The sequence below is a fragment of the Catharus ustulatus genome, chromosome 16, assembly GCF_009819885.2.
Source record: "Catharus ustulatus isolate bCatUst1 chromosome 16, bCatUst1.pri.v2, whole genome shotgun sequence".
NCBI lineage: Eukaryota > Metazoa > Chordata > Aves > Passeriformes > Turdidae > Catharus > Catharus ustulatus.
In genome coordinates, this window is record NC_046236.1 from 3018383 (window position 1) to 3035165 (window position 16783).

Genomic DNA, 16783 nt, shown 5'->3' on the forward strand with positions numbered 1-16783 from the left:
ATGGCTGGGCATCTGCTTTCTGAAATTCAAAGTCCCTTTCAAAATTGTGTTTGTTTTCAGTTTGATTATTGAAAGCTTTTTCCCAGCAGCAGTGTAATCATCACTCTTTAAGTCCCCTGCATCCCACACAACTGGTGTCCTCTTCAGTGGTACCTGCTAGTAGAACATACTGGTACTCTTTATATACTGAGACTGTTAATTGAAGTTAGACAAGAGGAGCTTTGTTGGCAAGGTTCATATTTTTCACTGACTGATACAGGTGGAAAAAGTATGAGTTTGAAGTACACAGATGGTTCTTCCAGTAGAAGACAAAAAGACACATTCAAAACTGCAATTGCTCCAACTTTAATTTGTATCAGGCAATTTTAGGAGCAACAGAGGTTGGTGCCTTGGAATAGAAGAGATTATGGGGGAGAGTGGAGGCAGAAAAGTACAGATCCCCTGGAGGGATGGAGATGCACCTGTTTTATAAACTGGGAAAGGAAAGGAGTTGAACTTTCATGTGCCATGAAACCAATATCATCAGTGATTTTTTCCTCACCAACGTTATGAATTTTGCTTCGGTTTTTGTGTTTCCATTGAAGATCAAGTTATAGAGACCAGGAATGGAGCAACTGGTTTTGTGAGAGCCATTCCTTCAGTGTCAGCTCCATCCCTGTAAGATCCTTGTTGTGAACTGCAGCAGTTTCCTACCTGGACACTCAGTGCTCTCAGTCCATGGAGAGATTTCAGCAGCATGAATCCTGTCTGTTTTCTGGTGGTGATGATTTTCTGTCTGAAATTATCCACAATAAAAGTAATTTATGAAGTGGTTTTGTATTATTTTTGGAAGACTTCATTGAGGAAGAGTTGGAAAAAGGTTCTTCTCAATCCCTGTGTGTTGCACCCATGGGTGTTTTTGGTGGCACAAATTGAGGCTGTGGAGTGGCCAGACTGGTAGATTGAGTTGATGGTATATGGCAAGTTTAATAATGTTTAGGGTTGTGTTTTTCCCACTCCATGCTCAGTACAAAAGTTATTTCAGATTTATCTTGTAGCTGCAGTAGTTCCTAAGAGGGTTGGAGTCATCCTTTTTTATACTGGATGACTGTCTTAAATTTATTAGCATCTAGCAGCAATTGTGTCCTAGGTAAGATTTACTGTTGCTTTTTCCCCTGAGCTATTGGAACCCAGATCAATTACTTTGGAGCTGACCTTTCCTAGAGCAGTTGAGGTGCATGTATTTCTTAACGCTCTCAGGAAGGACAAAATTAGATCAGTTTAGGTGCCTTAACTCCATTTCCATGGAGCATATTTGTATAGATAATTGGATTTCTTTTAGCCTCCAGGCTTAATTTCCTGGTCATTGTTATGCTTTTTGTTTTTGTAATAGACAATGGCAGCCTATTCATGCTAATCCTTCCTCCAGGTTACTGGGGTGTGTTTGCTTGTATTAATTTCTGCTCAGTGGAGCTGTGTTTGGGTCCTTAGAATACATATTTTACTTCCTGCTGAAAGCAGGTTGAGCAGCAAAAGTGTTTGAGGTGTGTTGATGATGGCCATGCAACAAAAAGGTATTCAGGAAACTGTCACTGTCAAAACAAATTGCTTGTCAAGTGTCTCTCTTTGTTGGCTTTTCTCAGCCTTTCATCATCTGCACTTTTCAAAAACATCCTTCAGTTTCTGGGTGTTTTACCAGGAATACACCCCCTCCCAATGTATATGGAGATGCCTGCCAGTCTTCTTTCTTTCCTTTGAAAAAATATGAGGCAATTACTCCTTTGAAGCCATAAGATAATGCTATGTTAAATTGGTTTGAAATAGTTTGGTTTTTTTAGTTTTTCTGAAGGTGGTATAGCCAGCTAGCAAATACTCTAATGAGGAGGCACACATAGTAACATATGTTACAGCAGACTTTGCATTTTTAGTAGCAGAGCTGACTAGCTAAAGTAGTTCTGGCAAATTTAGCAAATGCCTCTGTTACAAAAAACCCAAGTTACTGACAAACAAGGATTTGAATGTCCTAACAAACAGTAGTTCTGCTGTGATAACATTTGTTTCCTCTGTGCCTCTTTCACTGGACTCCAGTGTTCTTCCTTGTAATTGTTCTGAAAGACTTCCTTTCTGTAAGCCTATGCTTTTCCATTCATCCACCCATTCCTTGAAACATCCTTCCTGTAATATCACCCCATTGTGTAGTGTGTCATTTAGGTTCTCTTTTCAACATGACTGGCAGAAATCTGCTGTTTTGTATTAAGGAATTGTTGGATGTTATCAGTTTGTCTCTCCTTTCTCATCTGGGACAGTATAAAACTTTTATCAGATTCATTTTTCAGTACATTTATGAAGTTGTTTCAAGAAGCAAGTCCTTTTTTAATCTTACTTGGAAGAAAAAGTGGCAGTTGACTATTAAAATGGAAACAGGTATTTCTGATATAAAAATGAGTACAGGTGCTAACAGAGTCCTGCTCTGTACATCTGTTGTAAAAAAGGGTTTAGGAGTTTTTGCCTTGAAAGCTTTTTCAGCCTCCACTTCCTAAGTTGTGCTTCTTGCCTGGGGCATGGAGAAGGGCAGAGAAGGATTTGGTGTGTGTGCTGTGAGTCTGGCCAGCCTTGGCCTGCTGTGTGGAGTCCTGCAGGAACAGGGGTGGCTGTGTTTGCCAGGCCCTTCACAGAATCCTGCAACAGTAAACACTTGGCATCCTCTTCTCCCAAGTCTTGTGGGTGTGGAAGCACTAGAACTAACTGGGAAGAGTTGTGGGTCATTAGGGGGTGCATGGGAGGTTCTTTGGAAATGATAGTAATAGTCTAGGAAAGAAACAGGTTTAGAATCTGCTCTAAATTAGCCTGCACCTCTTCTGCTTCTCTTAAGGTAAGCATGAATTAAGAAGTGCCATGGAAATCAGCTCCAGAAATGGTGTGTACTGTGGGAAAACACATGGCAGCAGCCACTGCTAGTGCAAGGAATTAATTACCTTAGCCTGTTTTCTCCATGTTGTCAAACAGCCTGCAATGTATCCCTGGAATTCACCTTCCTTTAACTTTTGACTCTCCTCAACAGTTATATTTCCTTTACAGGAGTTTAACCCTTAATAGTTCATCCTAGTTTTTAATATGATCTGTTTTTTTTTCTTTTGTATTTTGTGTACTTGCCTCGTTTATTTTCTTTTGTTGTGTTTTGTTTTGTGTTTATGGCCATGTTCCCATTTCAGAGACCAATGTCCTCTAACTGATGAGCAATTGGTTTCAGGGTAAGACCAAATGTTCTAAACAATCACCTTTGTCTAGAATGGCTTTCTTTTCTCACCATCCTTTTAATTGTGCTTTTGTTTCTGGTTTCTGTTTTACACTGAATGATGAGAAATTATATGCTAAATCACAGTGTCTGTAGGAAATGTTTTGCTAAAGGTTTGTGCCAGGGTAATTACCAAGGTCCTACTAACATTTCTGTGCTTCCTGTAGGGAATCCAGAATGGGTGTGGCACTGTCCCTTCTGTGAACTGGGAAAAGCTGGGAGGCTCTGGGCATGCAACATGTATAGCCTTGGCATTGTAGTTATTCCAACAATGAGACCTAAATCAAATTGTTTTCTGAGGAGAAATGACTTGAATGTACAGATCAGTGAGCAAACTAATCCCAGGGTAATCATGGAGAGCTCTTTAGAGGACCCAGGTTGGAGCAGCTGTGCTGGTTGCTTGTCCTTGGTGCCCCACTCAGCTAAATGGGATGATTACACACATAGAGGGAAGAGTGCTTAACTCCGGGCCCCAGAAGGAAAAAAAATGCATCCCTAGCCCTTGCTTAACATAAATTTCACTTACATACTCAGATCCTGTTCTAAACTACTTCAAAGAACAAATCTTTATAAAAACCTTGCTTTGAATTCCTGTGGGATATTACAAGTTATGATCTACTTTTGGGGGAAAAATTGAATTTGTGTTTGAATCTTCCCCCCTTCCAACAGTGTGCTGTTGCTATGTTGTGCTTGGAAGAGGAGCAGTAGAATATTTTGGACAAATCAAAGCTTTTGTTTATTGTATATTCTTTCTGCCTGCTGAATTCTGTAGTACAGAAGAGGTTTGCTACCCCCTAGAATTCACAATGTTCAGACTAATCTCATAAAAGGAGAAGGGCTACTGCCCAACTGCAAAACCTAATCTGCTTCTAACAAACTCTTGGGCTTTGAGAAGTCAGTGTTTTTAAGTCATCTTAACATACTCCAAAGATGGGAAAATGTGTCTTGAAATATGTAAAGTAAAAGTGTTATTTTCTAAGATGAGGTGACAAATTGAAGTAATGGGAAATAATGCATCTGCTGTTCCTCAATTTCCCTATTGTCCTGAGGCCTGAGAAGTGTCAAAATTATGTAGAGCACTGGGGGTTAAAAAACTCAGACAGCAAAACTGTAAATCCAGGCTGTCAGAAGAGGAGAATGGGGCTGGAGTCCAGGTGACTCTTGAGAGAACCAGTGGTGATAGGAGGTGCACCTGTGTCAGGATTATCTGTCCCTGAGCATGTCCTCTGGCTGCAATTCCAGTACACTCCCAGACAGAGAAGACCTTGCTATGAGAAGATCCTGAGGACTTTCCAAAATCAGCCTTGTAATCTCTTCCTCCCCAAAGAACCACATGCAAGGCAGGACAGACAGGGCTGTTGGTGTCAAGAGCTCTCCTGGGGAACTGCTGAATTCCCACCTTTAGCACCACATTTATTAAAGGATCTGCTGGTGTAATTCGTTGTGGAAGTTATCAGAATTACCAGTTTATCAGCTCCCAGGTATCTTTTGCCAAGGCTGGAGGAGGGAAGGGTAACTAATTTCTTACCAGGAAGCTGACATTTTCTAGTTTGCCCTCCTTCTCCCTTCACCCCCCTAAACATATGCTCCTTTTGGATCCACTGCTATTCCCATCTCCCTGGCTCCATGAGGAGCCTACTAAAAAGCAGCTGAGCAGGGCAAAAAGAGGAGGAGAAGCTCATTGCTGTCATGGGGATGTTTTTTTTTCCTATTTTGAATGTGGTCTTCAGGATCTGTCAGTCTAGGTCCTGGTGCAGGTTGCTTTGCCCTTTCCTCCCAAACTTCCCAAGTTGTGCACTCAAGCAGTGGCTGAGGAGCATGGGCTCAGTGGCCCCAGGAGTCTCTGGCTAGGCTCTGCTTGCCCTTAGCTTGGAGTTTGGAGCAGAGCAGTCAGGGATTTGGAAGTTTGTACACAGCTGCTCCTTCCATAAACCACGCATAAGCAGTGTGGTCAGGGTGACCTGTTTGTACAAGCACCAGGGGCTTTGGCAGTTTAGACCTGTGTGGTCCTTCATCTCCAGTATTTGTAAATAAAATAAATTCCCCCTGTGTCCTTAGCAGGACTAAGGTACATTAATTGCTTCTCTGGGCATAGAGGCTGACTTGTGGCTGAGAGATAAGGTGAGCACAGCACACACCCATGCCTGCCCTCTCTGGGTGATACTGGGTTATCTGGGATACCTGCCTGCTCTAGGGGGATGGTCTGGCAGGGACACACATCCCTCAGTGTAAATACAGAAAGTGAAATAAATATTTTCATTCTTAAAAACCCACTCTTGTCAGAAAGTGGTTTGAAATTCATTTGGTTCAATGGGAGCCTCTGGGAAATCAGATGAGGAGAGAACTTGTTAATAACAAACCTTGCAGTGCTCCTGTTCTAGAGCAACAAGTTTATTCTAGCATCTGAAGTCCTCTTCACTGTGGGCTTGGGCTTCACTGTCCCAGGGGACACTTGGAGGAAAACAAATGTTGGTAGAGACTGGACCAATGTTGTGAGGCCATCGGAGAGAGAAGTTGTGGGATTCCTCCCTTGTCATACTGGAATTTTATCTGGTTGTGCAGCAGTGGCTGTGTTTCACAGGGCAGACCCCTTGCAGATACTTGTCCTCCTGTCTCAGAGCTGCTCCTTGCCCCCACCAATCCAGAGCAATTGAGTAACCCCATGGCTGGGCACTGGAAGGGCCTGCCCTGTCATGAATGTGATTTATCAAATGAGAAAGCCCAGGTGAGGCCAGGCAGCTCTTGGAAGGTGCCAGTGGTCTGCTGGGCATAGCTTGAGATCTGTTAAGTGATGAGCACTGATGAGCTTTGGGAGAGGAAGGACAAGCATTGGCTGTGTTTCTTCTAATTGAATCAGCTCTTTCTTGCCTTCCCCTCTGCCATACTGGGTGGCTTAAAGATCTCTGTTGTGCTTGAGTGACAGGCTGTGTCAATATGTAGTTGCTTAGTAAGTTAATTAACCTGCAGCTAAATCCAGACAATGGCTAACTCCAGCTGTTTTTGTATTTAAGCAAACTGCATCTAATCTTTTCAATGTATTTTGCTGAGCATGTAATTAAATGAGCATGACCCTGCAGTCTTTGTTGTGAATGCTTCCTGTTTTATAATTGTGATGATCTGAGGGATGTAATTTAGGGATCTTAATTCTACATAATTGGTGGTACTCCAGGTACAGCAATCTAGTCACAATTCATAATGCCTTAAAAGCTTTGGAATTAAATGTATCTGTATTTGGAGGAATATTTTGGGGGTGTGCTTTTTGAAAACTGTAGTAACTTCTGTTTCTGCTCTTCAAGGTTTTCGGATGTCATCCTGGCAACAATTTTGGCTACCAAGTCAGATATGTGTGGCAAAAAGTTTGAATTGAAGATTGATAATGTTCGCTTTGTTGGCCATCCCACCTTGCTCCAGCATGCCCTCGGGCAGGTACGGAATGAGATCCCCTCTGGGGACCTGCCTTCTTCATAAACTGCCTGGCTTTAGTGAGGAAACCTGCAATTCTGAATGTGCATGCTGGCTGTTGATCCTGGTTTTACTTCCTGATGCTCCAAGCTGTCTTTTACTTACTTCTGGGTCAGTGGAGTGAGTGGCAAACTGAGGGAGCTGTCAGTGATCACAGAAACTCCTCTGGTTGCTGTAGGGAAGCAGTGTGAGTAAAGACAAGTAGAACTGGGCACTCCAGCTCAAAAAGCTGTTTCTCACTATTTTAATTACTGCAAGTTAGCTGTTAGCACCTCTAATTAGTGTGGCAGTTCAAAACCCACCCCTGAAAACCTTCACAAATGCTAAAAGCTGCGTCAGCCTTGTTTGGCTTTTAAATCTCTGAGGCTGAAGATGATCCACAAGACTTAGATGGAATATGTAAGATGTAGAAACAGATCTAAAATTTTCTTGTGGACCAAGTCAGGCTGCTGTTTGCATTGAGACCTTCCTCCATGGCTTATATTTTAGGTGCTTAGAATTAAAGCAGTTTACTACCTAGATTATGTTAAAGGCCCTGCTTAAATCCAGGAAAGAATTCACATGCTTCTGTGCTTCCCTGTCCTGTTCCTTCTTCCTGATCAGCTGTAGGAATGACCTAGGCTTTAGTAATTTCTGAATCCAGCACTGATCCTGTCACTGAACTGTTTTGGTCTCATTTCTCATCGAATTTGCTAAGTCATTCCTTTTTTTAGGGAAAAAAAGAAGTCTGCTTGCCAATTCTATCCTGCTTTCTAGCTATAATTAGAGGTGGAAACAGCTTGTTGGTAACTGCTGCTCGATATTTAGAGGACCAGACCGCTTTAATCCCAGCGAGGAGTTGGCCTAAATCATGGAAAGATGCTACTTTGGGAGCTCAGTTGTGAGTCTACAGGAAATGTCATGGAGGATCACCAAGACTCAATCCTGGAAAGGTTAAACTGTCTTGGAAGACAGGATTCATGTGTGCCCAAGTTGTGCAAATCCATCAGCAGCCCCAGACAAGGCAAGTGATGAACCAGGCCCAGGGTCTGTATTGGACCCCAGCCAGGAGCAGAAGGAGACAGGACAAGGGAGGGATGTACCTGACCAAGGGTCTGTCTGGGAAACAGGCACAGCTCCAGGCCCTGGGCTGAGCTTAAATAGAGCTCTCAGGTTGTGAACTGGATGGGGTTGTGTGTAATGGGAACCCAGCTGGGGCTGGCCAGGGCCAGCTTTAAGAGCTTTTGGTGCCTTCAAGGCTGTGACAGCAGTGGCCTGTTCTCCCTAAGATAATTTTCATTTATTTTACTAATCTTGTCTGAAAGGCCCAAGTTCCTAACTGTGTTGTAAACAAGATTGAAAATTTGTATTTGCATTTTTTTCACTACTTATTATTGTACTTTCTTTCCAGTCAGTTTAATCCTAATTGCATGAAATGTCATTTCATTTCAATTTAAATAAAATTGCATCTGGGCAAATAAACAAAGTTATATATAAAGAGCTGTAAACACTTTTTTTGTTACTTCTGAAGGAACTTCTCTTTGGGTGTGTCTTATCACCCCAGGAGGCACCCCAGAACTTTCTAGAGTCCAGAATCTTCCAGATGTGGCAGCCATTTCTACAGGTTTGTGTCAGTCTAAATCTGGGACCCTCCTGCAGTTAGGAGGAAGCCAGATGGAGCTGCTTTTCCATGGAGCTCAGGCAGTGTCTGGAGTAACCCAGCTGCCTCTGCTTTGAGTTTCCTCAGAGTTCATACTGCAGTAAATTAATGCACAGGAGAGCGCAGCAAATTCTTGCTCCAGTGAGATTCAGGAGTTACAAGAGCACAAATATTTAATCCTGTGTGCCAGATTGCCTTCTATGTAGCAATATTCTGAATTATTCAAATTCCTTCAGCATTTTCTTTCCCAGTTTAATTTTTTTTTTTTTCTGGACTTGAGGTGTTTTGAAATGTAACCTGCATCCCAGCTGATGTTAGTGGTGGTAGTTTCTCTGATTTTAAGGAAGGAACAGGATCAGTCCTTACACTTGGAAATACACAAGAAGTCCTGGTACCTGTAACTCCAGAACAGATTAACACAGTAAACTGCCTTGGCCACTCTCCCATCACTGCCTTTCTGACAGAATGTAATTTTCACTTTAGGAAAATAAAACAACCAAAAATATGTATCACCTCTTAGTTTTCTAAATTTTGAAACTCCTGAGTGCAAGCAGTCAGATTTAGGAGTTCAGTCACAAGCAGTTCACTGCTGGTGCTTGGAACATGTTGTGATGGGCAGATGCTGCTTGCTCTGTGTTTGCCCTGGCTCAGGTGCTGCACATTCTTTGGGTAGAGAGCAGCTATTGTCTGGCCTGGCAGATTCCAGCTGTTGGACTTGGGATTGGGTGGGTGTTGAGCAGGGAGCTGCAGGGGAGGTGGGAATGTCCTCTGCATTCTGTGCTCCATCTTGTGGTGACACGTGCTCCCTTTGGAGTTGGTCTGGCTGTGCAAATTCCACTTGCTTGTCTCAGCTCCTGTTTCTTCTCACTGGAAAGTTTCAATCTGCCTTAGGGATGGAGCTCTGCTGCAAAGAGAATAGAGGGGCTGGATAATGTGTTTGAAATCCTGCAGGAAGGAAAAAATCAAACCTTTTATTTCAGCACTGCTGTTCTGGAGCATATTTTGTCTGATAAAAGCAGCAGCTTGTAACAGGATGCAATTTGAATAGGGATTTTAGGAAAGGAAGGAATAGGTGTGGCCTGAAATGAGAAATCTGGAATTCTGTTGACAGTATATCTGACAGTATCATCTATCTATCTATCTATCTATCTATCTATCTATCTATCTATCTATCTATCTATCTATCTATCTATCTATCCATATATATTTGTGCTAAAGAATTTAAACCTAAGATCCCTAATGATGCTAAATGCAATAACAAAGGCACTAAGTAAGAGTGCTGTCTTAACTGACACTGATTTCCATGCTTGTGACCAAAAAGCTTTGGTTTAAGTCTTCACAGCTGCTCAGCAAAGGCAGTGTTGTAGAATAACTGTGACACTCCAATAAAAAACCAAATCCTAGTTCTATTTTTGTAAGCATATTTGGTGTTATAAATTGATTTGTCTGCTCTCTTTTCTCTAAAAATATTTTTCAGGTATCCAAAACTGACCCCTCACCAAAGAGAGAGATGCCCACCATGATTCTGTTCAATGTGGTGTTTGCACTAAGGGTAAGGACTGTCTATATTCCATCTGACTGTGGGATGTGCCTTGGATGCATGAGAGAATACAGTAGGCTCCCACTCCAGGCTTGTTTTATGATTAATGGCCAGGGTTTGAAAGCTGCTCCTCTCAGCAGTGAGGTCACTGTAAAGGGAGAGTGCCAGGGAGCTGCAGCTGAGCAGCTAAATGAGAAGAAGATACAAGTGAAGAATAAAGAGGTTTCAATGCTCAACAAAAACCTGGAACAAATACATAGTTTCTGCCTGGAATTTTTTTCAGGCTTCCTCTGTTAACTAGATGTTGGTGTTAAGAAATCCTGGCTTAGCTAATTAGGTTTATAAAGCCCTAGAAATTTCATTATGTTGAAGCATTACTTGATTTCTGAGCTCTGGCTTGCTTTTCCCAGTCCACAGGTTGTTTAAAAATAAAAGGGGGAGCTGGAATAGTCTTCTTTATGGAAATGGTTGATTTTTTTCTTGACTGGATGAAATGTCATAATTTAAAAACCTCCAATTCCCTGCTTGTGAAAGGAACTTTTTTTCTTTTTAGCACTAGTACTTTTCTTACCACTGGCTTTGCAGTGGTGACAGGGACATGGCTCCAACCTGCATGGCTTGTCCTCAGATGAGGAGCAAGATATCACCTGAATCAAGCAAGAAATTGTTTACAGAGCTGTGCTGGGAATCCAGTGTTGCTGTGCTTTAGAACACTCCTGGGTCAGGGAGTGCTGAATTTGCAGTAGAGGAGTTGATTTTAGATTTCACATGTTAAGAGATTTTTTTTTGGTGAATTGTTACAGCCCTGTGCTTTGCTTGCAGGGAAGTGTGTACAGATGCACCTGCAGCACACATGGATGCACACTGAGCCATGTGGCAGCAGAAGTGTTGAAACCAATGCTCTTTCATTCACAGTGAAGACCAGCCCACATTTTTCTGAAATCTAATTTCCAGTGCTTCTAGGAAAACTTGCTTTCTTTGCCCTTCAGCCATGTGATGATGCTGATGTAATTGTGTGTGTGATGCAGCACTAAATCCATTTGCCAAATGAGACACTCTTAGTTCACAGGGAGCAGTCAGGTTTCTGGAAAGTGTCGGGCAAGAAGCAAGTGGAAATTTTTCCCTAGGATGGAGTAGTGAAGTGCAGGAGGTGGGTGGAGGCCCTCAGAGATAAAGATGAGTGTCCATCTGCAGCGGGCAGACAGAGTAGGCAAAGGCCCAAGTGTGATAATCAGCACTGATCCTGCTGTGTTTGAGCTTCAGGGCTCCCAACGTGGCGTGACTCAGCAACAACAGTGGAGGCAAAAAACTGATGAGTCACGGTTTGCTGGTTTCTCTGCCAAGTGGTCACTTGCCAGAACTTTAAATTCCTTTAAATGTCTTAACAAACATGAGGCAGCTGCTGAGTCATGCTGGAGCTGCTGAGTCCCCCCTTACCCCCCTTGGCAGCTGTACTGATGTGATAGATTTTTCCAGCACTTTTTTTCTGGGATTTTCATAAATGCTGTGTTAATAATAAACCATATTTGTGAATTTTTTGGGAGTGGAAATCCAAGTTAATTCAGATTTGGGTTGAAAATGTTGTTAATGAGCTGGTAATTGTTGCCAAGTTACTGCCTTGTCAGTACATGGGACAAACACCAGTGTGGCAACATGGAGTTAGTGGGACATGTTGGAGCCACTGCAGCCCTTGTGCTGCCAGTGAGTTTAACCTGAATGTTGGGATATTCTCCCTTTTCAATTCAAGCTTGACACTTTCTTGTCTCACTGTGTGAAGTTGAAGTCTTTGCTCTCTGCTGGTAGAAGGCCCATTAGCAACTGGAAACACAAAGCAGATTAGGGGAATCCTGCTCCAAGTGTGGTGTTCCTTTGATGCATTTAGACAAGGTTAGAAATCCAAATTACATTTGGACACCTCTGAGTTTCTGCTTTGTTGCGGGTAGAGAGAATTCTGTTCTTTTTCCAGTCGAGAGGCTGATTTTTGGTACCTGATTTTTGGTACCCCAGTGCCTGCTGCATGTCCTGTCTCCATGAAGTAGGGCTGAGGGCCATTCCATGGGCACAGGCCTGTCACTGTGCCTCTTGCTGTTCTCCATGATCCCTGTATGCAGTGCCACAGGGAAGGGGAGAGATGGTCAGTTCTGCTGATGCTGACAGAGTTCCGTGGACTCCTGAGAGGAAGGCAGGGGTGGGTGACAGAGGGGAAGGCCATCCTGGACGCCTAAGAGCTGGAATGAGGGGAGTCTCAAGGAAAACCATCAGTGGAAAACCATGTTGCCCATCATCACTGTGGTTCCACGTGCTCAGTGGCTGCTGGTGTTCCCCGCAGGCCAACGCAGACCCGTCTGTGATCAGCTGCCTGCACAACCTGTCGCGCAGGATCGCCATCGTCCTGCAGCACGAGGAGCGCCGCTGCCAGTACCTCACCCGCGAGGCCAAGCTCATCCTGGCCATCCAGGACGAGGTGTCTGCCATGTCAGAGAGTGAGTGTTTGAGCAGCAGTGCCTCTGTCCAGGAGCACTGCCTCAGAGAGCTGATGATTGTGCCTTCTTGCTTTTCTCGTGCCTGGCATCGCTGTGAACAAGCTTCGGTTTTCCCTGCATTTTGCCTCAGCCAAGTTCACTATGCCTATGCAGAGATGGGGGTTTTAGAAGTGAAGTGATTTCTTTGCCTTCTTTGCTAGTTAAGTTCTGCACAATCCCTGGAGGCTGTGCACTGGGCCATCATGTTTGCCTCTCCCTGTCAGGCTGACATGGAAGAGCTCCTGTGTGGCCTTCTTTACCCAACCTAGAGCAAGTTTTGCATGCTTAAATGCTGTCTGCTGAGTCACTTCTTATGTGAAAGCTTTTCTCTTACATGCTGTTACGTGGCTAGCAAACAGTTACAGAGCATTTTTATAGACTCTACTTGGAAAATGTACCATAATAATATGCACTATTTAAGGTGAACTCTGACAGTGATGCATCATCTTGCGCAAGCATTAAAAATTAAAGCTAACATCTAGAAAAACAAAGCGTTTAAAGTCATCATTTGTCAAATTTGATTACATGTGCTTAACTGAGTTGAGGTTTAGCAGAAGTTGGCAATAATTCATTATTATTATCTTAACGTATAACTTGAGTTATTGTAAAGACTTTAAAAGATAATTATAGCTTAAAATGTCACAAATTCTGTCCCTAAGATACAGGTTGATACCCAATGGGGGAAGAGAAAACTCTTTGATTTAAGTCAGTTGTTTGCTTTTTTGTTTTGAATCTTTCCATAGCCACAGAAGGGCCCCAGTCACCTTTTCATCACATCCTACCCAAGTGCAAACTGGCCAGAGATCTCAAAGAGACATATGACAGGTAAGCTGGATTTTAGTCCTAGTTCACAATATGCTGTTTCTTTCCTAGCACAGGGCCACCTAATGACAAGTGAAGTGTAGAACTGACAAGTGTCATAACAGGGATGTCACAACCCTGGAGAAGTGCTCTAAACCTGCAGCTAAGAGGAAAGTGCTGAAAGTGCACTGGTGGCAAGTCAGGTACTGCCCTGGCCCCATTTGTGCATGTCTGGGCAGCAAATTTGGATGAGATGCTGAGACTTCCAGCAGAATGGAAAGTGTAACATGCTGTTTCTTGACTGGATTAGAAGTTCTGGCAAAGGTTTCAAAGCAGTGTGGGGCTGGTGTTGAACTTGAGCAGGGGCCTATGCCTGTCAGTGCTCCCTCCTCATCCCAGATGCTCTTCCAGCCTGGAAATGTGCTTGGGGAAAGGCCTGGACAGAGGGACACAGAACCTCTGTGTGGGGGAAAAGATATTGTGCCCCTTGCTTGGGATGTTTGTCAGGGATTCAGGGAATCAGGCTGGAGTTCCTCAGGGAACCCTTTATCCTCCCTGGGTTGTGGTTTCTCTTGTACAAAGGGGATCAGAGTCCTGTAAGGTAAGGCACTGGGAGCCTAAATAATATAGTGGTTGGTATAAAGGGTATCAGAAAACTGATGCTAAGCTGCTCTTTGTGTTCAAGAGCTGTGAATTTCATCTGGTTTGAAGGAATGTGGTATATGGTTCCACATATAATAAAACCTGTACTAAACTTTTAAGTAAGGCAGTTTTTATGCAACCTGTAATTCTAATATTCCAATTATATTTTTCTGTTCCTCTAGGCCTATATATTTATGACTGGGCAAACCCTGATCATGTTTCCAAATATTTTAGGGACACAGTGACATCTTGTGGCATTCAGCTGTGACTGTGGCAACACAGAGCCCGAGCTCATGGACTGTGCTGATAAGAGCCTTCCCAGAGATAAGGAGGAACAGAGACCGTGGGGAAATACACTTTGATGCTGCCCCCAGCTGTAAAACAAGGCAGTTTCTCCCTGATTTACGCATTGTGGGTGGGGAAGAAGTGGTGCAAATTGCATTTTGACACTTTTGTATGATGCTGTCAAAAGGAAATGTAAGAAATAAGGTGTTGGTAAAAATGTGAAGTGCTGCTTGCTCAATTGGAAAGTTGTATTTGACAGTGTTGTTGGGTGATAAGGAGATGTTCTGCAGGGTTTTTCTATTAATACTTCATATGAGAGCATAGGAAATATGCTTGTTATACCTGCAGTCAGATCAGCTGAAAGGAGCTGCAGCACCTTGCCAGGCATAGATTTAAAATTATTTTTTAGTAAGGTAGAAAAAGGGTTCTAGGAGTACATTTTTTTTTCTGCAAGTGTAGGATGAATTAATTATTCCTGTGTGGCAGCAGCTCTGGAGTGAAGTCTGTGTGGTCCTCTGTGAAGTGAGGGTTAGTTGTAAGTGACACGGGGTTACAAAAAGAAGCAGAGAGACAAGAATGCATAAAATAAACCTTGTCTGTAAGATAGGCACCAATCCTGCTCACAGCTGTAAAACTCCTGCTGTAATGAATATTTTATCCACTTTGGACACCACATTTCAAGAGGGATTTAGGCCACCTAGAGAGTGTGGAGGAGTGTGAATGACCTCAGAGGGAAGATGGAAAGATTCGCTCTGTTGCTTTTAAAGGAGAAAGGACTGCTGGGAAGGATAAACCTTCAGATGCATGCAGTGACAATGTGCTGGTCTAAATTTACAGACACTTCTGGCATAGCCTTTGGCTGTAGGAGAGCAGCCAGTGGAGTGGAGAGAGCTCTTTGAATTGCAGATGGAGCCCAGCTCTCCGTTCGAGATTTGCTCCAACCAGCATTTCCTGCTGATTTCTGCAATTCCAGCTCAATTTCCAGGGTTGCTCCAGAGGTGCTGTCAAGCTCTTGGCTTCCTGTAGATGGTGCTGAGGTATTTCAGGCAAGACCCAACATGTCCCTGAGCAAGTTGGTTTGTGCAAAACCACAAGTAGAGGAATATTTTTGTCATTCAAAGTGCTCCTTGGTTTTGAATGAGATGCCTGTGTTCCATAAAGCAGGATCAATACTCAGGACATCTTGACTAGAAATGGAGTGGTATTACACTGACAGCTCAGAGGCTTTCAGCATCTACTTCCCAGCACATTTTGTCTCTAATGGAGAGAACTAGAATGTTTCTTTTTGATTAATTCAGAAAATTGAGAGTCTTCATTCATCTTGGCCCCCAACTGAAGCATTGGTGTGGAACAGAAATGATTTTTAGGCCTAGGAAAGTTTTCAGGACTTTCAGTGCTGAAAAACTTAGTATTGTTATGATATGTGTCTCTTTTAAGGAGCTTTCACGTAGTTTTATCTGCAACTGCAGATAATATTTGAGGTTGATATTTACTAACTACCTGTCTGGTTCTAGCAAACTCTTCTTAGTTTTGCATTGGAATAAAAGTGAAAGTATGGAGAAGTTTTTGGGGAGGTTTGGATTTTTTTTGTTTCTTCTTTTTAATACAGAAAGAGCCTTTATAAATTTTTAATCTAGTGGGACTTGAACAGAGTGGTAGATCTAGCCCATCTCAGCAGTTCAGGGAATAATTCTATGGGACTTAATAAATCATTAGATGTGATTTCTGTGGCTGCGTTGTAAAATATAATTCAACTACAGTTATTTATCAAAGGACAGCCCTTTGTCCTTTATAAGGAATGTGAAATCAAAGCTATCACAGCCTTTAGGAAAACCAAACTGCAAAACTACATGCTGACCTCTACCACACTCAAAACCATGGGGTTAATTTCTGATATGAACAGAATAGATGTGATATGAGGTTTGTGCATGTAAAAATTCATAACTCTTTTATAAATGTGAAGTAGGATTTCTTTGTTTTGCCAATATGGAAAAGGCTGTAGTTCTCTGAGCTATTGGCAGACTTTCAGGTTCCCATTTTGGGCAGTAGCTCCAGTTCAGGACACAGCAGAATAGAGTAAAAGAGCAGTGATAGTCCCCAAAATATTCCCCAGCTTCCTGCAGCTCTTCAGGGGTTTCTGTACATTCAGCAGCTTTCAGCTGATCTTGCTTCCCGGAATTACCCCACAATCCTGTGAGCCAGAGTAAATATTTAACAACCACAGCATCCTCTGATAAGGAGGTCCATGCTTAACTCCTTTGTGTTCCTTTCTATTTCTTCTGAACTTTGCTCCTTCTTATATCAGGAGATGTCTCATGGGCCTTATGATGGACTGACATTAAACAGCTTTTTCCTGTTTGCCTCTCCCTGTCTCAGTTTTAAATTCTGTTATCTGATCATCCTGATCCTTGCCCATTCCTCAGATTGCTCATCAGGTGTTATCAAACCAGAGATTAAAAGGAAAGTGTTGAAACTCAGTTTTTGTGGAATAAAGTATCTTGGAGGGTTTAATAGTCTATTGCCTGAATCTTTGTGTCTATACTGGGGACATTATTTAACTCTGCTCTCTAGCTAAGGGCAGTTGCAAGTGTTGCTGCTGGAGGGTGTAGCTTGTTCCA

The 16783-nt window shown here is 42.8% G+C and overlaps 1 protein-coding gene across 5 annotated transcripts in view; it reads left to right on the plus strand.

Annotated features, from left to right (window-relative positions):
* NPRL3 (NPR3 like, GATOR1 complex subunit) overlaps window positions 1-16783 on the plus strand; it is a 41642-nt gene that overhangs the window by 3462 nt on the left and 21397 nt on the right. For 2 of the 5 annotated variants that reach the window (XM_033073717.2, XM_033073721.2), the window contains exons 3-7: window positions 3192-3230; window positions 6571-6700; window positions 9853-9927; window positions 12245-12398; window positions 13181-13262. In XM_033073717.2, coding sequence (XP_032929608.1) covers window positions 3192-3230; window positions 6571-6700; window positions 9853-9927; window positions 12245-12398; window positions 13181-13262 — 480 coding nt within the window. Of the gene's footprint in view, window positions 1-3191; window positions 3231-6570; window positions 6701-8271; window positions 8340-9852; window positions 9928-12244; window positions 12399-13180; window positions 13263-16783 lie in introns of those variants that run through there. The other 3 variants (XM_033073718.2, XM_033073719.2, XM_033073720.2) reach the window with 2 other exon arrangements.